We start from the raw sequence: 23,503 nt of genomic DNA on the forward strand, positions 1-23,503 counted from the left end.
CCCCAGTCTGAGGGTGACTCCTGGGTTTTTCTCTCCAGGAGATCCGCAGGCTCTGAGAGGTCAGGAGTCCTGTGCGTCCGGGAGACTCCTTAGCGCCCCCTCCTTACGTGGAGATCTGGACTCTTGTGAGCTGGGTCCAATGGAGGGAATGGGTACCCTCAGGTCACAAGGGTCCACATTCGGCCCTCTACGGGGCCCATGTCACAAGCCTCCCTCAAGACCATCTCTGCTTGGCACCCACTAGCCAGCTCCTTTTCCAAATCTAGGAGCCTGGGTGGGATTCACAGGCAGGGAGAACTGAAGGCGGCTGTGGAAAACAATCCGCGCAACATTTGATTAAAGCTTCAGGGCTAACTGAGCGGTTTCTTGCGCTTTGTAGGCCCGCAGTGTATATTCAGTCCCAGTTTTCCTGGCACGCTTTGCCCTGCTTATGTCCCTCGCACACACCTCAGGCCCTTGCAACTGGCCCGGGTTCTCTCTGCAAATCTATAGTCTGGGAAGTAACTCCCAAGTCTCATACTCCCTGCCACTTTGCATTTGAGCTCATCCTCACCTTCTTCACCCCTTCCTGCGAATTCCAGGTGCGCCCACCTCTCTTGTTCTCCTGCTACTTCGCCAATCCGAGTGGGAGACTAGCTCTGCAATTCACGCCAAGCTGGGGCAGCGGCTAGCAGAGTCTGGTTGAAGGAATTGAGGCACCCTCCACTCCCGACACACACACATAAGTGCTTTCTAAGAGGCCCTCAGGCTGCGCTCTCTAGCACGGCTGCTATATTCACCTCATCACAACCAAGCAACTTGGTGCTCCTACACCTAAAGAGGCAGCCCAGACCCAGAGGTCCACCTTTCCTAAATGCCTGGGTCTACTGGCTAACCCATCCCGAAAGCTGGAGCTTGCTGTCTCGGCCTGGAAAAGCCCTTTAAGTTGCTGTCGGTGCCCAGGCAATTGGGAGCAGGGCCCCTACTCTGCAGTTTTTCAAACTGCTTCCCAAGCTGAGAATGGGTCTACACACACACACACACACACACACAGTCTACAACTGGCCAAGCCTTTGCCCCTCCGGTGCTTCAGGGTTATCAGGCGCTTGGCCTGCACAGCGGTCTGGGGCAGAGCCCTGACAGCCAGATCTACCATCAATTTACCTTCCGCCGCCGCAGCTTCCCATTTAGCTTTTAACGTCAAATCCTACATTTTTGTCGGCTCCGGCCTGTCTAGAACGCTTGTGATTTCCCTGCAGGAGTGATTGCTCTTAACAAAATGGCAGCAACCACATTATCCGAGCAATTAAAACAGAGGCCTTTTAGCCGGTCCCGCAAGTAGAGGCTTGGAAATTTTTTTTAAACAAGAAGTTAAAAGAGAAATAAGCGTTGGAAGAGAAAAGCATGGAAGCTCAGAAGAAACGCCTGCCCAGTACTCCTTTCACTTCCTGGGACTTGACAACGTGGGGCGGGGATGTTAGGTGGCTGAGAGAGTCTGGGGTGACAGATAATCTGGGGTGTCCTGCCGGTTGAAGCATCTGGTCAGTTGGGGTGTGCGTCTGGTTAGGGGGTTCAGCCGCCTGCAGGTTCAGGCAGCTGGGCATTCTGCCGTCTGAGGTGTCGGGTCTGCTGGGTATCTGGCTGGTTAGGGTTTCTGGTGAGTTGAAATGGCAGGGCGGGTGGGGTGACCAGGCCTGGTGCTGCTGGCCCTGAGGAAGAGGAGGCAGGCTCGCTTGGCCGGGGCCAAAGAGGAGCGCAGGTTTAAAAAGCATGTGTATTAGCAAGTTTCTCCGTACCAATGGTGAGCCAGGGTCTTTCGGTTTCCCTCTGCTGTTGTTTAATAAGCCAGAGAAAGTGTTAAACCTGCAGAAGTGTCTTAAGGCCCAGATGGCGGAGACCAGCTACGCAAGGCGCACAGAAGGGTACGTGCCTGGTGAAGACAACTCCTCTCTGGTTCCTGTTTTTAAAACCTCACCTCCTCCACCACTGTTTACTCCAACACTTTGGTAGGCTCCTTTCTTCCAAGTCTAGGACCTGATGGCTTTCTCCTGAGCGGATTAAAATAAAGACGCAGAAGACAACTGAAACCAGGAAAAGGGAGGGAACCACTCGATCAAACGCAGGAGGATTGGGAGAGCAACAGAAAATCAGGGCGCGCCTCCCCCACACCTCCTCCCCGTGTTATAAACAAAGGCAAGTGTCTGTAAACACAGCCCCGCGCCCACCAGGTCGACCCAGCGCCGGCTGACCCAAGAGGAGAAAGTTCAGATCGCTTTGGCCGAGTTGTTCTAACCCCTCGCCCTCGCGTTGTCAGCCGCCCGCAGAAGTCCGCAGAGCCTCTAGCTTGTCTCTCCCTGGGCACTTTTGAAATCGCCCACGCCGGGTCTGATTCGGCCTGCTGCAGGCAGAGGGGTCATAGTGGACACCAGCTAGGCGCGGGAACCCTTGGGATATCGCGGAAGGGTCTGTGCCCGAGGCCAAGGTGCGAACATCACCCTGAGGATGGGTTCCAGGATGGAAACCGCCTGGCAAGCCTCTCCAACACCAGATTTATATACGCGGCGTTTCATGAAACAAACCACTTTTTAATACGGTTCACCTTTCTCTCTCCTCCTCCCACCGCCTTCCAAAATCCCTCCCAGCCTCCTCCCCCCTCCCCTCAGCCGGCACAGGCACTTTAGTTTCTCCGGTTTCTAGAGCTGAGATTCAAGCTTCCGCCAAGGCTGCAGGCAAAGGAGGCCGCTGGGACTTTCTTCCGGGACGAGCTGGGACTCAGGGAGCCCAAAGACCCAACAGGGAGAGATCCCGGGTCCCCGGCTGCCAGTAGTCCCGGGAGGGTGTCGCTTGTTCCGCTGGGCTGCGGCCGGGAAGACTTCAGACACCGCACAGTTAATATTGAGTTCCCTGTAACTCCTTGTAAATCTAACCCACCCCTGGCCCCCCTTTAAATCCGTGGTCTTGTTCGCGATTTCTTACTTGACGTAAAATTCCTTGTTACCTAATCATGGACTTTTTCGAAACTCCTTCCACTCCCCTTTCCCGCCTGCTCAGATGAGAATCCCCCGTATAGAATACAAGCAAAATCCTCTCCTCTCTTTTTTCCTTTTTTTTTTCTTGGATGAAAGCCCCGTAGTTTGAATTAAACACCCAGACTAGTTCCCGTTGCAGCAATAATGCCGGGGTTCTCACAACTCCTCCACCAGAAACACACTCTCCAAACAAAAACTGACGGCCTCAAGAACGACTTCTGATTGATTTCAGGAACGCAAGAGCACCTTTACAGCTTCTGAGCGAACTGCCGGGCTGGGTTCTCCAGCCCAGATCTTCCTTCTAGAGAATACTCAGCGTTCTCCAGCTGGTGGAAGAGGGAAAGAGACACCACACCGACAGAGCCCAGACCCTTTGTAGGGTTTGTAACAAGGACACTTCTCTTTAAGAGCACCACCTCCTCCTGCCTAGACCGCAGGTCAGGTTGACTGGTTGGAACCACTGAGTCTTTAAAATAAAGTTAGAGGCAATCATGATAATTTAGTTTACTTCTGAATATTTTAAATATTATGAAAACAAGTATAACAGCTTTGTTTTCAAAACTCTTTTGAGGTATCAACCATTAAAAGATTAGGGTTTCTGTAAAAAAAAAAAAACAACACAGTGGTTTATTGAATACTTACAACGTTTACACCTTCAATATTAATTAAATTCCATTTAGTTTTAGAGGACGGAAGTGCACAAAACAAGTGGCTGTTGGAAACATCTTCAAAGAGGGAACGACCACAGATGAACGGACAGCACTAGATACCGACCCCAACGGAAATGTTAGCGGCCCTGTTTTCTGCTTTGAAATAAAACTTTATAATCCCCAGGAATATTTATATCCAAAGGCCAAGTATTAAAGATACACTTCACAAACGCACTAGTGCCCACTGTCTTTATCTGGAAGGGGTTGGATAAGTTGGCGGGGGGCAACGCTGGTGTCTACACAGCCAAGAGGGAACATTCACGCACACAGAATCTACGAGACGACGGGATCCCTTACCACACGGGAGTGTCCTCTTCATATTAAAATATGGAATGCTTTTCTTCAAATATCCATTTTTTTTTTTTTTGGAGGGGGAGACGGGGAGCGGATGCCTCAAAGGGGGTCAAAGAGAGGGGAAGGAAATTGCACATAAATAAACCGGATGATTCCAAATGCAAGGAGTCCTCAGAGCCGAGCGCGGACGGCTTTTCCGGAGTCCTGGGTCTGCATCTGGCGCCTTGGCCCCGGCTCACTCGCGCTCTCTTCCTCCTCCTCCTTCGCCTCCTCCTCCTCACTGCTTGAGCTCCAGGGCCCAGACGTGCTGCGGCCAGCCCGTCCGGCCTTTGGTTTTCTTGTCGTTGCTGCTCACTGTGCTTTTCAAGATTTCGTTCTGGACAGAGGGAAGGCGAGGGCAAGAAAAGTGGAAAGAGAAATTCAGAGAGGATACCTGGTTCCACACCGACCCGGCACTTCCTGGGCCGGAGGAGACAGTGAACCGGAGAGGAAAGGATACGATGGGGGAGTCCCAGCCCCTGCAGAGAAGCTACAAAGGTTAGCGCTACCCTAGCCGGCGCGGAGGCCTCCGCGCTGCAGAGCTCAACTACCGGATCCACAAGTTTATAAACAACCGCCGGTTTTCGAGTCGTTTATGGAGGAGCTGGGGGCCTTTTCTCTTACTCCAGATGTAGGGGCGGGCGCTGGAGTCGGCGCTAAGTCTGGTCTCTCTGTTTTCATTAGCAATCCCAGATCCACCTCTAGGAAAAACAGGGCGAAGGAGCCTGTTTCGGCCTGGGCCTCTCGGCCTCCGGCTCAGCAGGGCCTCTCCTTCAAGGCCTCTGAAATCTCTGGTTATTCGGGAGGTCACTCGATTATGCAGCCACCAAAGGGCTGCAGGGACCAAAGAAGAAAAATTTGACAAATTTTATTTTCCGGGCCCTTCGTGGACATAGCTCTATCCTGCACCACTGCCCTGTGGGCACTTGGTAGGAAACTTAGAAAACTTTAAGCAGCTCAATTTACTTTCGTGTTATTTTTGAAACAATGACCACAGTAATACCTTTTCCCCCTTAAAATGTACCGGCTCATTCAAATAAAATTAGAAATGCCAATGGAATATATTTATCTGGGAAATTACATTTTAACGTCATAGCCATGGAAAAATTGAAACTGTATTTTGAAGTCAAAAGTACTTATTTTATGTTTACCATTACGTCTTCCGAGCATAGTATGAAAACAACCACAAAACTCAGGACTCAGTCTCAGTGGCAGCCTCCTTCTGGGAGTGGGGTAGGGAGTGCTATCAATAGTGAAATAATGGGAATCAAGGGCTTCTTCGAGACTTATTCTGGAAACATCTGAAAGCAAGATCCGATTGGAGGCCGAAAGAAGGGTCTAACAGATACGGGATGAGGCGTCCGTCCAGACCAGTGCGATCGCGATAGATCAAGACCCAGAGTTTTCGAGGTCCGTCCTAAGTGCTAGGGGAGCAGTGATAACCCGGAGGTAAGATCACCAGCGCAAAGCATCCCTAACCTTTTTCTCTTCCTGCTGACACCCTCCCCTCAACTCTCTGCTTTTGCCGGAAGCCATCCTCACACTACCTGGTGCAAACAACCTTGGCGCGGGACGCAGCCAAAGAACACGAGTTGCCATTTCTCAGCCCAATTGGAAAGAGGCCGGGAGCACCCGTTCCCTGACCCCCTCAGCCCCACCGCCTGCCGCCCCCTGGTACTGACCAGCTCCTTCTTCCTCTTCTCCTCTTTCACGTCGGTCTTCTTGATCTCTGCCTTGAAGGCCTCCGCCTCGCCATTCTGGTCGTCCTTGGCCAGCAGGTCCATGAGGTAGGCGATGTAGCTGGTGGCCAGGCGCAGGGTCTTGATTTTGGAGAGTTTGGTGTCGGCGGGTACGTTGGGGATGCACTCGCGCAGTTCGGCGAAGGCGCTGTTGATGCTCTGAGTCCTGCGCCGCTCCTTGCGGTTGGCGGTGCCGCGGCGCTTCACCGGTCGCGGCCCCCCCAGACCCGGGGGCCCGGCGCCCGGCGGCACCCCCCCGTAATGGGAGTGGTCCAGGCCGGCGGCGCCGCTGGCATACTCGGGGCTGTAGGACAGGGCCATGCTGTAGTCGGGGGGCGACATCTCGGGGTGGCCGATGAGCCAGCCATGGAAGTAGGGGTTCTCCTCATGGCTGCAGCGGCTGGCGGCGGCGGCGGCAGCTGCGGCGGCGGCGGCGGCAAACGGGTAGCCCTCATGGTGCACCACCGGGTGGTGGGGGAAACCGCCTACCAGACTCATTTCGCCCTCCGCGCCCCTCCACGCGCCCCAGCGTGCGCGCAGCCCCGCCGCGCCCTCGGCCCGGGCCCCTGCCTCGGCGCTCGGCGTCCTCCCCCACCCCCCACCCCCCCAGCCCCCGGGCGCCCGGGCCCGCCCGGCAGCCGCAGAGGGGGCTGCTGCAGCCCGGGCCCCGTCCCCCCGCCTGGCCAGCCGGGCCCGCTTCAGCAGCGCTGCGGCCGCCGGCTCCCCATGGGGCGCGGCGAGCTGGTCCTGGCACCGTGCGCCCCTGGCCGCCGCCGCCGCCGGTTCCCGCCTTGCTCCACGGCCCGTGCTTCGGCTCCTGCTTCCCGGGCTGCTGCGCGGAGGCAGAATCCTCTCGTGCTCATACAAAGGTGCCGGGGCTCCCGCGAGGCTGCTGCGCGGAGTCTCGGGAATCCAAGCCCGGGCCGCGGTCCTGGCACCGAAGCTAACCCGGAATCCAGGGGCGAGTCTGAGCCGCGGCTGGAGGAGCCGGTCCAGCTGTGCCGGGAGGCGGCGGGGTCGACTGCTTACTGCAAAACTACCTCCGTGCGACCCTCCCCTTCCCGCTTTTCCCCTCCCCCTACTAGCCCGATCTGGGTTCTTGGGCGCTTATTGTTTTAATGAAATTTTTGGTTGTTGTTGTTTTGGTCCTTAAATGTGATTTTAGCTGCGAGTAACGTGTCCTCGCTCCTCTCGGGCTCTCTCGGAGGGTTTTCAGAGAGGTCTCAGTGCATCCATTTTCTCAGATCCTCTCCTTTCGGGTTAAGGATCTGGGGCCCTGAATGAGCTTTGGAGCTCGAAGGCCGCGGCTCGGGCTCTCGGAGGGCTCTGCGCGGTGGCTGAGGAAGCTCCGGGGTGACGGCGGTGGTTCTCCTGGGCTGGACGACGTGAGGGGAGCAAGCAGATTTTCCCAGCAAGATCTCCATGTACAGCTACATCTTTAGGGCTGCTCGGGTTAATATATGTCGTCAGAGGCTCCTCACGCCAATCCCAGGGCTGCGGGGGCGGCGCCTCGAGCTCTCGGCAATAAAACTTTTTGATGTTCACGTTGCTAATTGCCGAGGTCCTCTTCCAGGATTGGCTACCTCCTCATAACCAAAAGATAATTAAAACTTAGGGCGGGGGGGGGGGGCAGGGTTAAAAAAACTTTTTTTTTTTTTTATCAGCCAGAGGATAATACAAGTGTTTAACAGATGCTTCACTATTAAAATATTTTTCCCCCCAAGTCTCAAATATTGAAGAATCTCTAACCAGGTACAGTATCACTCTGCTCTCTTTTCTGGTCGAAAAGAAAGAAAGAAAGAAAGAAAGAAAGAAAGAAAGAAAGAAAGAAAACGCAGGTACTGCTTTTCGAAGTGCTTTGTAGGTAGTAGAGGTAAGAAAATAGACGCAGGCAGTCTCTTACAATTTTATGCAGGGGCGCCGGGAGCCTCGTGGCGGGCGGTGGGGTCCCCCACAAAGGCGCGGCTGGGAGCCGGCGCTCTTTGCCCCAGCAAGGACAAGGAGCGGCTGGAGAAGGGTGTTTCTTTGACCAGTTTACAGGTTCGAAACGCCAGTCTCAGTGGCCATTGAGTTACCTACCCACCAAGTTACCCCGGTTAGAGCTGTTTGGGGTGGCTCACGTTATTGCGGCAAACTTTGGAGATGACCGCTGAGTCCTCCGGGCGAACGGTCAAGCCGATTGTAAATGCTGTTATTTCCACATCCTTCAGGGACACCAGCCCCAACGAAGACCTTGGGCGATTTCAAAGTGCGGGCACCTCGATTCCCCGAATCTGTAGTGTGGCTGGTATCGGTGTTTCCCTGGTTTAACTAGCCTGCTTGGTAAGTAACTGAATATTTTTTACAGCGTGTTCAGAGCTTATTTTCCAGTTTTTATGAACAAACATATAAATATATCTCTGCATTCCTGCCTCCCTCATAAAAGCGGGCATCTGTGGAAAGCAGGTTTAGTTATCGGAGGGGAACCATTAAACGCCAGTTTAAGAGGCAGGCCGGGAGGACGGCTCGTGGATGTTTAGACTGCCGGCCTTGGTGATCTTGAACGCATTATGACGGAAAATGGATCTCCACTTGTAAGTCACCCGGCCGCGGGGCACCCGGGCCGCAGCGCCCCCGTGGCGTGAGCTTCTTGAGAAGGTTCGCGTGCGGCGAGGGCGGGTGGTCAATGGATCTGAAATCACCCCAGGCTTGGCCCCAAGCCGAGAGGGGAGGCTGATGTGTATATGCAGATTCCACCCGAAGGAGTTCGGTGTGGAAAACGGTGTCAACAGGAGCCTGCGGGCTGTAAATTAGAGCAAGGCGAGGGCAGAGTGTGCAGGCGCCAGCGGGACGGGGCGGCCTGGGGCTTGCCGCTGGGCAGGCCAGGGTAGCCCAAGGGAGACCAAATACTCTACCTTGGGCATCGCCCTTTGGAGGCGGGCAGAGTCCAGCCGCAGGCCACAAAACGATGCCCACCCGAAGGACTCCACAAAGACGGTCCTTTCCTTGCTCACCGCCGACAAAGTGGTTGGGGCTGAAAGGCGAGGTCAGTGCGAATGGAGGGCGCCCAACTTCGGTGTTGCTGTTGACTCTGTGCTGGGGCCCTGCCCTCCATTAGCCCTAGAGTCTTGGGCAGTAGGATTGAGAAATATATATATTCAGGTTTGCCGCGGCTGGGCGGTAGGAGACAGGGACTTAAAAGCCCAGGTGCAGGGTCTATTCCTTTTCTAGGTAATGGGTTAACATTCTCGAACGTCCCCGGCCCAGCGTCTTAAGGCACTGAACCCAGAATAGGGATTAACTGAAACTAGGCTCGTTGGTAAGCGCCAGGGGCTTGCAGTTGAGCTCGGAACAAAATAGTGACCTACTGCTCTAAACCCCCAACTTGCGTGGGTCTGCAGTTTTGAGCACAAGGAGAGCCTTTTTAAGACTTGGTTCTTCAAGGAAAGAATACAGGTAGTGTGGTTGGGGGTTCTGTTTACATTTTCACCCGGAGGCAAACCCTGAATGTGTAAATACTGGTAGTTCAATTCTCTGACATTTGATACGTTTTTAAAAAGTCTGTTTATAAAAACACATTTAGGTCTTGGGAGCAGGTAGACAAAGTAAGACTGCACTAGGGCTGGGAACATATAAAAATTCAGGGAAATTAGTTGGTTGGCTGCTTTCAGACTCAAAGGGAGTTTTGGGAATTGAAGGGAGGAAGAAGAGTCCAGAGGAGGGCTGAGTTGGGGACTGAGATGCTCTGTCCATCAGAGACCAGCGGTGAGTGGCCTCAATTTTGAAAGCTTCAGAACTTGCCACATTTAGCTTTTCTTATACTTTTAATTGAAACAAACAAACAAAAAAGCAAAAATGAATGAATTGCCTCGTGGCCCCAGATAGCATTGCAAGTGGTAAAGGAAATGGACAACATGGTACAGAAAAAAGAAATCATAAAAGACGGTAATCTGAACATCAGTTCTCACTGACATTGTCATTATCAGTTAACTGCTGTGGTCCAAGGGCCTAAGACTTGATGTAGCTCAGAAACCCAAATCCAGAGGCCACTGCCTTAGAAAGGTGGCTGGATGAGAGGGGACAATTGGGTGAACCCTAGTGGTGTCCCCAACTGTAGTAACTGACTCAGGGAGGCCAGGCTGGACCGGAATGGTTGAGCTCTACCCTAAATGCACAAACACATCCGCTTTTCTCTTGCAGTGTCCTTTGGCCTGTTGTCTTCCAGGTTTTCCAGGATACTGGGTTAGCCTGCTCCTTTGGGAAGCTATGAAGCAAGGATACCATCTCAAGTTTGCCCCCAGTTTAGGTGTCCTGGGCATCCTGGTTGTAGTGATGGAGGTGCTGATAGTGGTGGCGATGAAGGAGAGGGTGGTGTTGCTGATGAGAGGGAAAGTGGGAGAAGAAAGGGAGAAAGGCACAGTCCCTGACTTCGATGTCAGCACGGGAACCCCACTCCTGGGCTGCACTAGTGAGGCTGTTGATGCACATGTTCTAAGTATTCAAAGGCCCAGGGAACTGGCTTGCTGGGGGCTCCTCTGGCTGCCTGTGGAGGAATCCTAGGTAGGGGTGCTTCTTTGCCTATCCTCAGAGGCTGAGGGCTGAGCCGAAACCGGCCTTACTTGGGTCCAGAAACTGCTTCACAAAGAGGCAGCCCAGGTTTGGGCGAGTATTTGGGATTTTGTGCCTTTGTTGTAGCTGATGGTGCACCTACTGTACTGCACATGTCATCTGCCTTCAGCCAAATAGACAGAATCAGGTTCAAACATTTATTTTGCTCCTCGTGTCTCTTGTCTCTTTGCCGTCACTGGTACTGGTTTCCCTGGAAAAAGACTGAAAGACCACCAGAGAGGCTGAACATGCCCATGCAAACATTTTGGTCTTGTGAGATATTATTATACTTTAAAAAATCAATCTGGTTTAAACTAATTTAAAAAAATCTTTAGTTAGGTTTTAGGGAAAATACAGATTGTCTCAGGGTGTTTATTATTTCAAAGGCAAGGGCAGTTTGTATCCTCTGTTTTGCTCATAAGAACCCAAAATAAACTAGACCCAAAAAGAATCAGGCCAGAGGGTCATAAATGTGCATTTTATGTTAATGGGAATTATGACTCAGTTCTCATCATCGTCTTCCAAATCTCGTTTTACCTTGTTGTTCTAACCAACATAGTAGAAGTGACTCTGACCGTTCCCTTAAGAATCTTTAATGCTCTTACATGATATGAGCCTCAGAACATGCTGAGAACCCTATGAAAGAACATCAAGCCTGGAAGGTGACAGGAGGAGCAATGTATTCTTGAAGATGTCACCTCAGCCCACTTGCTCCAAGGACAGTGCTTCTTGCGACACTCTGATGGCTCTGCATTCTTTTCTGTACCAGGGTAGGGTGGAGTCATTTTACATGTTATCCACTTAGTCCCAGGATGTTTAGGACACCCAGAGCAATGCATATTGCCTGAGTGGTGGCAAGGGTCTCCCTCTAACTGGGGTTGTGTAGTCCTTGTTTGCATAGTTCTTGTTGTGTAGTCTTTTCTTTTTGGCTTTTGAGAAATAGTTGTCTATAGACATAGCAAGTGAAAGTGGCTCCAGAAGTATGGTGCTGCTCAAAGTACACATCTGCAAAGCAGAACCAAATTCTGTTGGATTTGAGTGTCTATTTCAAAAAAGGAAGAGTAAGAAAAGCTGCCCTTGTGTCTTGTGAGGTTTTTTTTCTTCTTCTTCTTTTAAGCAAGTTTTTGGATTTGGGGTAGGGGTGGTATATTTAGGGAGTGGATTCTCTTCCTTTCTCTTCCCTACATGGAGAGATGGAGCAGGGAGGGGCTAGTTCAGCTGAATGATGACCGTGGAGGGGCTGATTGCTTATGAATTCTTCAGTCCAGCTCTAATTAGAAAACAGTGAAGTGGAGAAAATCAGGGCTTGCTTGGTGCCTGCACATTCCCTCCTCCCCTTTCTCTTCTCCCTCTTTCCCTTCTTTCCTTCCTCCACCCTCCTCCCTCCCTCCCTCTCTTCTTCTCTCCATTTCTTCCTTGTAATTTGCCTTTTAGCAGCACTTGAGATTACAAGGTTTTTTTCCTTTCTTTTCTTTTCTTTTTTCCTATTACTGAATCTGCAACTGGCATGGAAGAATGAGATACTGATTCATGCTGAAGTCTTTTAAGAAAAATCTTAATATCCACAGTCAGTAGAATTTTCCTTTCTTTCTAAATAATCAATGACTAGATCCCCATATTAACTGGTAGATATATTGCGGCACTGGAGAGTTTTCATTGATAAGGAAGAACTAAATATTTTTCCAGGTGTCTAAGGGTGTCTGTAAATCTAAAATACTCATTCAGACTAAAGGGACCATAAGATAACCCCATGAAGGCCTCAAAGAAGCAGCATGATGTAGATACATGGGAGATATTATTAATGTTATTATACTAGTCCTAAGAGGTACAGTAAATCTGATCTTTGTTAATCTTCGCTAGTTTGTAGTAAAATGTAGAGTTTAGAGCAAAACTGGTGTGAGAACCTACATCCCATAGGATTTATGTTAAATACGCATTCGAATTATTACTTCAAGCAAATTACATACACACCAGCAGTATTTTCTTTCAAGCCGGGAGGAAATCACTCAACATTCAGATGAGGAAGTGTGATTTTGCATACATGTTCTGTGGAAATAGTAAGTAAAGGACTTCACCTAGTCTGCAATGCATTATGGGGTTCAGAATAAAATAAGAGTGCAATTGGCAATTTAAAATGGGGCTTTGGAGAGAAAACATTTATTTGACTGAAAGATTTGCTTCTGACTTGAGGCCCAGGAACATTCCCAGTTTTAACTGTAGTGTTGCGTTCCTGGGAAGTTCTGTTCCACAGCTTCCTTTGCAAATTCACATAGATGGATTTCTTTAGCTCTGACAGTTTCCTCTAAGCCTTTCCTACATTCTTCCAGGGCCTTTGCTTATAGATAGGGGAGTTACACCAGGATGGCTAGGTTTCAGGTTAACAAAAAGAAACACTTTTATTGTCAATATTAATGGCAAACCTCGATTTTTACAAGGCTTGGGTTTAGCAGTGTAAGCAGATCAAAAGCAGCTTGGTTTGATTTCTCAATATTCTCTGGAGCTTAGACAATTAACTGCAATTTCGCTCCTAACGAAACGACACAAAAAAGTTAGTTACACAAATGTTATAGGTAATCTTTTGGCATAGATTTTTACCTGAGTACAACATATCAGAATCTAAAAAATTTATCTACTGAACTCGAGTTGAGTTTTACAGGAAAAATCCTTAAGAAAATGTTGTGTGAACTATGTCCTTGGTTGCAATGCCATGAGCCTGTTTCAGTGTGTGCATTCCAGGCTTGCCTTTCTACTGGGTAAGGATCCGGCAGACTGAGGTCTCTTTGGTAATTTGGGTACACCAAGTCTCCAGTTAATGATAGATAATCAGCCTTTGGGTCATTCGGTCATTCTCTTATTACAAACCCCTCCTGCTCTCTCTGATCTCCTTTCAAACTAAATTTCACACAAACAAATAAAGCAAGACAGGGACAAGTTCTTAAAAAAAAGAGGGAAATATTAGAAACGCCTGATACAGAACTCTAAACAAGGAAAGGCAAGCTAAAAGAGGATAGGAAAGAACATCTTATCAAAACGAACATGTTGTGTACAAAACATTAAAAGAAAAGGCTCTGGTTTTTGTTAAAGTGACAGAAAATTAAAATAAAAATAATTACAGGCAGCAAAGTTATAAACAGGGAAGGCAGGATGCTAGCTGGAAATGCGTAGCACTAGGGGGCTAATTTGTTGTTACAGATTATATATCTGCACCCTGATTGGAGAGGTGCTACTTTGTTCCATTTTCCAGAAGAGAATGGTTTTTCTTTTTAATACTTGTGTGAATGCCTACTTAAGTTAACACAGGCCACAACTTTGAGGAATGAGAAATGGAATTGCATTCTGCTCACAAAGCATCCAACTTCAAACGAAGAAATTGGTTGTGTACAAAAAAGCAGAATTTCATTCAGAATACGTTTGGAGACTTCACTAAATTTGTGTGACTGATGCTTTTTTGTTTTGCTGACAGAAGGCGCAGATCATTCATGGGGAATATAACTGAAACCAGCCCTCCCCACCCCCTGGGGATCTTCACTTTCCCAGTCTACATCTGCCTGTGACTCCAGAAAGACAAACTGCAGATTTGCCAAGGTACATCTCAGATCAGATCCCTCTGGGAAAAGCGCGGGAATGCTTGGCTCTAGTAGTTAGGAGCTCTGGTGAGAGCGCCCCTAGTGCCATTTTCCCAACCCTGCCCTTTGGTCTAAATTCAGGGCTCTAGACAGTCACAGTCTACCTGCTGGGTGTCCACTCTCAAGCCATAGGTTTTCAATCCTAAAAGGGATTAGGAGCTTGGCTCAAAATGTGGTTAATGCAGTCTTCAAATTAGGAGGACAGCTGGGAGATGGCAGCAGAGGATGAAAGTGTGACTCCTACTTTGTCCCCAATTGTAGGTCTGGCACCCCTTGACTTGCCAGGATGCTGGCAAACAACCCATCTCTCTTGGAGAATCCACACTTCATTTCTTCTAGGTCCAACCTAAATGCTGCCTCCTCCAGGGAGCCTTTCCAGATATTGCTTCTCCTCTCTTCCCCAACTCCCTCCTCCAAATGAAGTTTTCTCTTCTGAATTCCTTCCTGGTGCTGTCACTTATATTCTTTTGGGTAGATCTCTGGGCATGCATGTGCCACCTCCTGTGATTGTGGGTTTCTTGACAACCTAATCAATGCATTGAACAAAGGAGATGTTTAGACAGCCCATATAAAATGAATGACTAAGAGAAATCGGGTGAATACCGTCTACCCCAATTGCAATCAGATTAGTTTCCTTTATTTTGAAAACGATTAGAACTAGTGGAGGAGTTAGATGTCGCCCACTAGGGAACAGATCTTCATCTCCAAGCTGTCCTCTGGCTCCATCCGGCCTGCACTGGGTCTGCATCAACTTGCGCTGGCTCAGAGGGAGGCTCAGCCCCAGCCTGGCCTCTCTGGTGCCCACTCCCAACATACTGAGCTCCGAGTCGGAGCGGGGCAGGGCCGACTCTAGGCACTCCATGATTGGCTGAATGATCTCGGGCAAGGACCTCGGTGTCTCTAAGTCTTAGTTTCCCCATCTGAACAATGGGGATGATGACAAGTACCGGGGCTGGGCAGGCTAGAGTAAGTGGGAAAATCAAAGCACCAGCCAGAGCGGGTTGCTCTCAGTATTCCTGTATTTTCTCCTCCTGCCTCTTTGGTTTCTTCCGTTCCCTTCTAGCTGCCTGAACACCCAGCCCAACAGCGATGCCTGCCAGCCTGCGTCGCCCACCAGGGCAGCTGCTCTCCCTACTCGCACCCCCCCGCCTCAGTGCCCTAGAGCTGAGCGCAGCCGCGGCTCTACCGGGATCGCCAGGGCCTCAGCCCTCGCGGCCGGTGGCGCGGGAGTGTTGCGGGGCAGGGACCAGACGGCTACCAGAGAAGCCACCCCCGATTTAGGTCGCCAACTTTCCAGCCACTGCGACGGCCACTGGGGCGCCCCTTCCATCCTGGTTAAATTCTCATTGTGATCCCCAGCCCCCGCCTCGGTTCCCGACATCCAGGGGGCCGGATCTCCACGGTTCAGGCCGGGAGAGGTCACCGCTCCGGGCAGGGCGGACCCCCAGCTACATCTCGGAGGACCTTTCCACCGAGGAGAGCAGGAAGGGGTTAACCATGAGCCTCCCACCCTCATCTCCCAGCCCCTGGTGCCGGGCGAAGGCCGCCGCTTCCCTCCCGAGGTCTCATTAGGGTAACCCTCACCGCTATTTTCAACATTTCCTCAATCAAGTGCCTTTAAATAGAGCTGCACAAACAGATTGGCGGCAAAAGCGTAGATCTTGTCACGATTGAGACCAATCCAATATTTCAGCTTTGTTTGCTTTGCAATTACGGGTTGGCTTGTGGCTGCGGTGCCACTGGGGCAAATCTGCAACCGCTCGCTTTCTCCTCTGCACTCGGGGCTGGTGGAGGAAGCGACCCGCGGAGTCACTGCAGGGAGGAGAGGGGGACGCGCGCGAGGGGAAGCGGCGGAGGGCGGAGGAGCCTCGCTTGCACCCCAGGGCTGCGGGCACGCAGAGCTGTGTTGAAGGACACATTTTTCAGTTCCTGACAGTCACTGAGCTATACGCAATAATAAAGCGCGTGATTTGCGTGTGGAAACCAGCGTCGTGTCCTCACCAGCTTCCTTTTCTGCCCACCTTCTCTCTCTCTTCTACCTCCGTTTCGCTTTTCTTCAGTGTATGTTAGTGGTTTGGTGGATTTCTCTTCTCCCTCGCTGTTCAACTGCTAGCATGATTTGTTACATTTTCCACAGCTGTTTATTCTTGTTTGACTTTTTGTACAAAGTCACTTTAAATCTGCTGCAGAAAGAATAAAGCTCCTAACCCTTTGGATGGGCTCCTGCAGGCGTATGGCTGTCCCCGGCCCACTTTTAATTCTTTGGAGATGGCTCTTCTGTGTAAATCAGCTGCTGGATGCGTTCGGCCACCTCGTAGGCCAGCCTAGTTTGTATCAGCAGAACGGTAGTGAACTCAAATCAGGTCGTAAGCCTTATATTTCACAGACAATTAAATCTTGGCTGCTGTTGAACAAAACTGTAATATTTACTCTGCTCTATACCAAGGAGCACTTTTAAAGTAAAAAAGAAAAAAAAACACCAAATACTACATTTCAAAAAGAAAATATGACAATGAATCTCTTTTTATGGATTCTCTCTGCATAAGTTGAAACAATATGATTTAAATCCCCGACACCCCATCCCCTTTTTCAGACACAGCTGAAGTGATACAGATACTGTCTTCTAACACATCATCTCCCGCTCTCGGGAGAGGCACCTGCATGTGCTACGTTCGATTTAGTTTGTAAGGTTTCAGGCCCCTCCCCGACCCGTGTAATATGTAACAAGGATTATCAAATAATAAGGTCTTGGATGTGAAGTATGCTTTACACAAGAATTCAAGAAAGATAGGCAGGACTTGGGTAATTATGTTACAACTTTGTATTACTTTCCAAATGAATACCCATTTTGTTCTCATGTCAGCTTCTAGAGATGGGACGCTGAGGCAGAGAAATATTTTTATGAGACTCTGGAGTACATATTAAAATGTGCTTCCTTATTATTTAAGAATGTGTAAGGTATGAACCTACATTTGTTTGCTGGTGGTCATAAAATAAATTCATAGCCATTGTGGCCAATAAGCAATCTCCTTCACGCTTTAAAAATTTTTGGTTTATAATCCCACCTGGATTATATTTTCACTATTCTGTATCACCCTCCTATTGCAGTATTTTGGTTCTAAATCTTATGGAAAGCAAACCTCAGAAATGATCGCTTCCATAAAATTGTGCCATGGCAAAGCCGTGGAATAATATTTTGAGTCCATATAGCCATACATGCTCACGTATATAGCTCTTATACAGTTTTCTAGGTAACCGACTGCTTTAGTATTTCAAGAAATAGGAAGCAGTAGCTCCCTGTTTGAATGAAAGGGTACCATTTCATAAGAATTCTATTTTCACTGAAAAAATTGGTCTGGCACATTATTCAGTGCAAAAAATTATAATATTACTTTCATGTGTGTTAATCTGTTTAGTATTAAAACTGCTAGGGTGTCTCTTAACCATTAACGTGTTTTGCCACACCACTTTTAAATGGGTGATCTGAGATAATTACAAAGATTTTGATGTTAATCCCATGTTAAATGAACAACTATGAAAATAATCTTAAAGCATTATTACTCCCATATAAATGCCAGCAAACCCAATTGTAGAGAGAACATGATTACTTTTTATCTGACATTATCCTATAAGGATATGGCTACATTTATTTCTTTTAAAATTGGAGCAGTTTTCAATTACTTTTTAACAGAATTGCTTTCAACACAGCATTTTGCAGTGCCCATAAACCACAGCAACTTTGTACTGACCGATACATATTTTTCTACATTATTATTCATTAGCCTCTTTGCAAACTCACTAAAATAGAATAGTATTAAAATATGAACATATAGAGAACAATTATTAGTTTCTACATTTTTATTTAGGTAAACCAATGTTATTAAAATTAAAAACATGTGCCTGGCATGTAAGTGCTACTTTAGGAATTCTTTTTTGGATGCATAGTTATTATTTTTTAAACCAACTCAGATTTTCAAACACTGATTTTCTTCTCTGAACAGTCATTGCATTGTTTTAAACAGTAGCTCCTGGAATAATGCCGCCTTTAGTATTTTAGACTTTCAAACAACAATTGGAATTGGATAAATGGTTTCAGCTGGGAACACTTTCTTAATACCTTTGTAGGTAATGAGATTCTCTATTTGTGCTGGGTGACAAATGAACAGTGCCCTGGACAGACTGTCTACCCTCTGCAGAATCTATCAAAAAGTAGAGTTTTCCCATGAGACTGCTTGTGGTCCATCTAAAAAAAAAAAAAAAAAAAAAAAAAAAAAAAAAAAAAATCAGAAAATGAGCAAGGACTTTTCTAACTACAGTTATGAAATGATGGCTTAAAGGGGTATTTAGAAAATAAGAGTGGAATAATACATAAACAAAATCTGAAAAAGAAAGTTTGCTTAGACAGGAGCTGACACTCTTTGTCTACAAACAAGAGGGTAAGGAGCTGGATCCAATTGAACTGAATTGTTTTTGTTTGCTTGTTTGTTTTCTTCCATTCAGTGCCTTTCAAATTGTTTTTTACTGGATGAAGAAACTCAGCCAAGGAAATATATGTCAATTCTTGTATATGGGACAATATTACCTGCTGTGATTTTTAATGCTAGCATAAAATATAAGAATCTTTTCATTACTGTGACTTTGTTTTTTTCTAAATGAATGCATAGTGTTCAATCAAGAAAACATGTTAATTCTTGTACATGGGACAATATTAGCTGCTGTGATTTTTAATACTAGCATAAAATATAAGAATATTTTTATTACTGTGACTTTTTTTTTTTCTAAATGGATGCATAGTGTAACAATTGGTGTCAAAAAGCATGGAGATTTTTTCAAATGGGTTAAGCTTGAATAATAAAGTACATCTATGAGATGATTTCTATAAACTCTGACTTGCTGAGAAAAAAGTGAAAAAGCTTTTTCTGGAAGAAACATGGCAACTTAACTGTTATTAATCTGGACTAAATAAAACAGGAAACTGCCTCTTTACATTTCTAGTATTTTTTTCTGCTTTTCCAGACATTGTTAAGTTCTATACAACTTGTGCTATTCAAGTAAAGATGATGTCAGTAATACAATTACAGAATCTAATCAAGTGACTATTTTTGCTTTATTACAAAATTTATGTATTTAATTGGGATATTTAATTGCTTAGTTTTTAGAAAACTGAATTTTTCTTTTTCCAGACAGAGTGATATTTAATGAAGTGCTTATAAAGATAAATACGATGGTTCATCAAAGATAAAATAGTCATGGAAAAAGATGGCATTTGAGTCAATGTGGAATGGACTCTGCTTTGTAAATTATACTGCTTTTTAAAAGCATGACTTAGGTATTTATAATGGGGACATATAAGAAGAGAAACTCAAGAACCCTCAACTTACATAGCCAAGAATACACAATCATGTAGGAGAACTTGCCCTCAGAAGCATTTCTCTATTGACATTGCCATTTCTTTTCCTCTATCTAGTACTTCCATTTGCTCTATTTCACTAAAAAGTCACAGAATTAAGAGTGGCCGCTGCAACTCACTGGGCTTTTCTCTCCTTAAAAACCTTAATATCACATGGTATTAATGCAGCTACATTTATGATCGAAAGGTTCACTCAACTGACCCTATGATTTTTCTAATCATTGTTAACTGTCTGAATATTTGGAAATAATTGTATTTTTCCACTGACTTTTTCTCATTGCCTTGGGTGCTAGAAGTTTTTTTTTTGTTTTTTTTTTCCTCTTTTTCTTTTTTGTTCAGATAGAGTTTCACTCTTGTTGCCCAGGCTGGAGTATAATGGCATGATCTTGGCTCACTGCAACCTCTGCCTCCTGGGTTCAAGTGATTCTCCTGCTTCAGCCTCCTGAGTAGCTGGGATTACAGGTGCATGCCACCATGCCCAGCTAATTTTGTATTTTTAGTAGAGACGGGGTTTCTCCATGTTGGTCAGGCTGGTCTCAAACTCCTGACCTCAGGTGATCGGCCCGCCTTGGCCTCCCAAAGTGCTGGGATTACAGGTGTAAGCCACTGCGCCCAGCCGGGTACTAGAGGTTTTAACATATAACTTCAGACATAAATGAGTAAATAGTAAGCTGTGTCTATTTGATTGTATTGTTATTTATATTATGTCGGCTTTGTGTCAGAAAGGATTTAAAGCACTTGTTTCAAGAATTGGTATGCTACATTTCTCAAAATCTGTGTATAAAAATAATTCCCATACATACCATTGTAATTTACTTTTCATGTGTATTACAAAATCAGTTATATGTTCTGGTAAATATTTTGATCCCAAGAGGAAGCAGGATTACATTTAGAATGTCACAAATTTTAAAAATTAATTTTGTTGTAAAGAAATCTTCATAATGATATGCCACAAAGTTATTACTATACTTGTAAGGCAGCATAGCATAGTGATTAAGAGCAGGTCCTTGCAGTTAGAGGCACAGTGTGAACTTGACTACAAAAGTTATCAGCTGTGTGATCTTGGGAAAGTAACCATTCTCAGCTTTAGTTACCACAGCTGTAAAAGGTGGATAATAATTGTAGACTCTGTCCTGTTGTTGTGGTGAACATTTAGTGAGACGACTCACATGAGGGGCTGGCATAGGGTAAGCGCTTAATCAATGTCAGCTGTTCTCTTTGGCATAGCTCTCAATGTTAGAGTGGCATGCCACAGTTACCATCTTGAGAGTCACTAAACGTGGGAATGGTAACAGCCCACAGAATTTTTGGAGATTAGTGTGAGAAGCCTGCATTGGCTCCCAGCCCTCAGGGTTGACAGGGTGAAGGTAATGACTTCTGGCTGTGTTTAGAGCTCCCAAAAGATAGGAGAAGATGGTTCTAGTGATGACTACCCACTGTTCTGTAAGTGGAAATCTACTTTTATGCCATCTTCGTCATTCGTGGTGTAGTCTATTGGTGCCTGACACAAACATCTAGAGTGGGGAAAATAACACCTTAAAGAAATAGAATATCTTAGGTCTATGATTTCCCTGCTGTTTTTATTATGCACCCCAGCAGTAAAACATTTTAGGTATATTTATTTGCAAATTATACATCTGTACGTCTTCACTGATGTGTACATTATAAACCTGTGCAAAAAATAACCTAAAAAGGGGTAAGATTAAAAGGAAGAATTAGACAAAAGGCTTAAATATTTTACGGTAAGATTCAGCATCATCACTAGTGGGTGTAAATTCACATTTCAAATAGCCTTGGTGGTTTAAAAATCCTCTGGTTGATTTACTTTTGGATCCATATCATCAGTGTTTCTGTCTTGTTTTGTGGCTGAGAAGAGGAGGAGCAGTGTCAGTTCTGCCGTTTTCCTGTTGATGGTTTATGTCTGCCTTCTTGGAATCTATTTAATGAAAGGTTCTTTGCAGGAATATTTTTAAATCCTTTGTTCATTTGGTGAAGATCAGTTTAGTTAAAACTGGATTATATAATATGTTTTCATCTAACTGAGCCAGACAAATTGTAACAGATTTCAGGCCATGTGTGCTTGTAAGAGGGCCACTGTCAACCCCTCTGTGGTCAAGAGCTCCCCCTTCCCTGATGTTACCTTGTGTGCTCAAGGCAACTGGGTAACATAGGATGAAGCAAGGGTGATGTTGCCAATGGTTAGTCTATTAGTGAATTCATTTCTGATTGTTTATATGAAAACAAATATGATTTCTGTTATAATCTTCCGACATCCCATTTCTTGGGGCACCACTGTCCTAGATTCTGAAATCACTGTGGTTCCTGCCATTTCTTGACCTTGACATTCTGTGACAGAATGAATGAGACCTTAGATGCAGTGGACTTCATTTTCTATAACTAGCTTTACTCTATTGATCACATAGTGGTATAGCTCTTCACTGTTTGCAAATCAGTGTTTACTTATTTCTGTTATTTGAACTCAGCATCTCTGGAGGGCAGATGGAAGAGATGAAACCACCACTCTTGTTGACTGCAGATGGAAGATAACTGCGTAAGGTCACACAGCAGTAGACCTGGGTTTGAATTTGTTTTTGAAAGCAATATCATCCTGCTTCTTTTCTATCATGTTAACACAATTTTTAAGCAATATTCATTTTCATCTGAATGGAGGAGAGACAGAGTTATAAAACCAAACAAGTGGTGCTGGGAATGCATTAAGAGAAAGCATGTATATTATTAATAGAATAAATAATGATCAATAGATAATGTACAGGAAGGGGATTTGCATTTACAAAGCATCGATTGTATCCTATGTTCTTTACACATATTATCCCCTTAATATAGTTCTATACTTGCAGGGACAGGTTTTACCTCTAAAGAAATTGAGGTTCAGAGATGTTAAATAATTTATACAAAGTACACCGCATTTAATTTGTAGAGTTTAAAACCAAGGGATCTGGTATTAAAAAAATTCCAGGTAATATTAAAATAACACAATGCATTAAATTTGAAAGTCTTTCTGTCAGTTTTTGTTCCAAATTGGATCTCTGGCTTTGGCTAAAAATCAGCCATGACAACAAGAAATGTTGGCAAGTATGTGGAGAAACAGGATCACTCCTATACTGCTATTGGGGATGTAAAATAGTACAGCCTGTGGAAGACAGTTTGGCAGTTTCTTTAAAAGCTAAACTTGCAACTACTATATAACTCAGTAATTGTACTCCTCAGCATTTATCTCAGATAAATGAAGACTTAAGTTCACACAGAAATATGTGCATGAATGCTTACAGCAGCTTTAATAACAGTGAAAAACTGGAAATATCTCAAATGTCCTTCATGGAAAGACAAACTTAACCATTCTGTTAACAGTTAAGCATGTATGGTTAATCGTGGCCCAGCTATACCATGAAATACTACTCGGCAATAAAAAGGAACACATTATTGATAAGTATAACAGCCTGAACGGATCTCCAGGGAATTATGCCGGGTGAAAAAAGCTAAACCCAAAAGGTTACATACTATATGGCTCCATTTATATGGAATTCTTGAAATAGCAAAATTATAGAAATGGAAAAAGGAAAAGTGCTTACCAGAGGTTAAGGAGCAGTGGGGTGGAAGAGAAGTGAGTGTGGCCATAAAAAGGCAACAAAATGAATGCTTTTGATAATGGAAATGTTCTGTATCAATGTCGGTATCCTGGTTGTGATATTGTACTGTGTTTTTGCAAGACGTTACTATTGGGTAAAGGGTGCATGGGATCTCTATTATTTCTTAAAACTGCATGAGGATCTACAATTTTCTCAAAATAAAAAGCTTAATAAAAATGCTAACTGATCTTCAGGAAGTTCAGTTCCATGCTTTTCGTAACTGATCCGAAAATATGGGAAAGATAATTGAGAATTTAGGAGTTGTAAACTCTGAGACTGATTTTCAGCAAACTACTCAAATTATTCTGATTTTTCCCCTTGATTCTTATTATGGATTGTAGGACATTCTTCCTACTATTTTGGAGAAGAAGAAAATGCCACCTTTCTATCATAGGACTTCTGCTTTACATATGATTTAAAAATCTGTTAGCTGACTAATTTAC

General features: G+C 45.9%; 1 protein-coding gene and 1 long non-coding RNA gene across 2 annotated transcripts in view; one reads left to right on the forward strand and one right to left on the reverse strand.

The window, feature by feature from the left end:
* Positions 1–3,497: 3,497 nt before the first annotated feature.
* On the reverse strand, positions 3,498–6,418 carry HAND2 (heart and neural crest derivatives expressed 2). Its single transcript, XM_008000278.3, has 2 exons — positions 5,734–6,418; positions 3,498–4,388 (listed from the first exon to the last, which is right to left on the reverse strand). Exons 1-2 carry the CDS (start codon positions 6,286–6,288, stop codon positions 4,290–4,292), a joined length of 654 nt encoding a protein of 217 aa, XP_007998469.1. The 5' UTR covers positions 6,289–6,418; the 3' UTR covers positions 3,498–4,289.
* The window catches only part of LOC103236539 (uncharacterized), a 61,156-nt gene continuing 42,047 nt past the window's right edge, over positions 4,395–23,503 (forward strand). The window contains exons 1-3 of the long non-coding RNA XR_012093504.1: positions 4,395–5,500; positions 8,001–8,112; positions 13,841–13,962. This is a non-coding gene — a long non-coding RNA (uncharacterized lncRNA). The remainder of the gene's footprint in view (positions 5,501–8,000; positions 8,113–13,840; positions 13,963–23,503) is intronic.

Source organism: Chlorocebus sabaeus, chromosome 7, assembly GCF_047675955.1.
Source record: "Chlorocebus sabaeus isolate Y175 chromosome 7, mChlSab1.0.hap1, whole genome shotgun sequence".
NCBI classification, from domain to species: domain Eukaryota; kingdom Metazoa; phylum Chordata; class Mammalia; order Primates; family Cercopithecidae; genus Chlorocebus; species Chlorocebus sabaeus.

Excerpts from the sequence above, each read along its gene's own strand:
- HAND2 (XM_008000278.3), bottom strand. The coding sequence starts at position 6,288 with ATGAGTCTGGTAGGCGGTTTCCCCCACCACCCGGTGGTGCACCATGAG. Across the intron at positions 4,389-5,733 it reads AGAAGAGGAAGAAGGAGCTG|AACGAAATCTTGAAAAGCAC; the intron begins GTCAGTACCAGG and ends CCCTCTGTCCAG.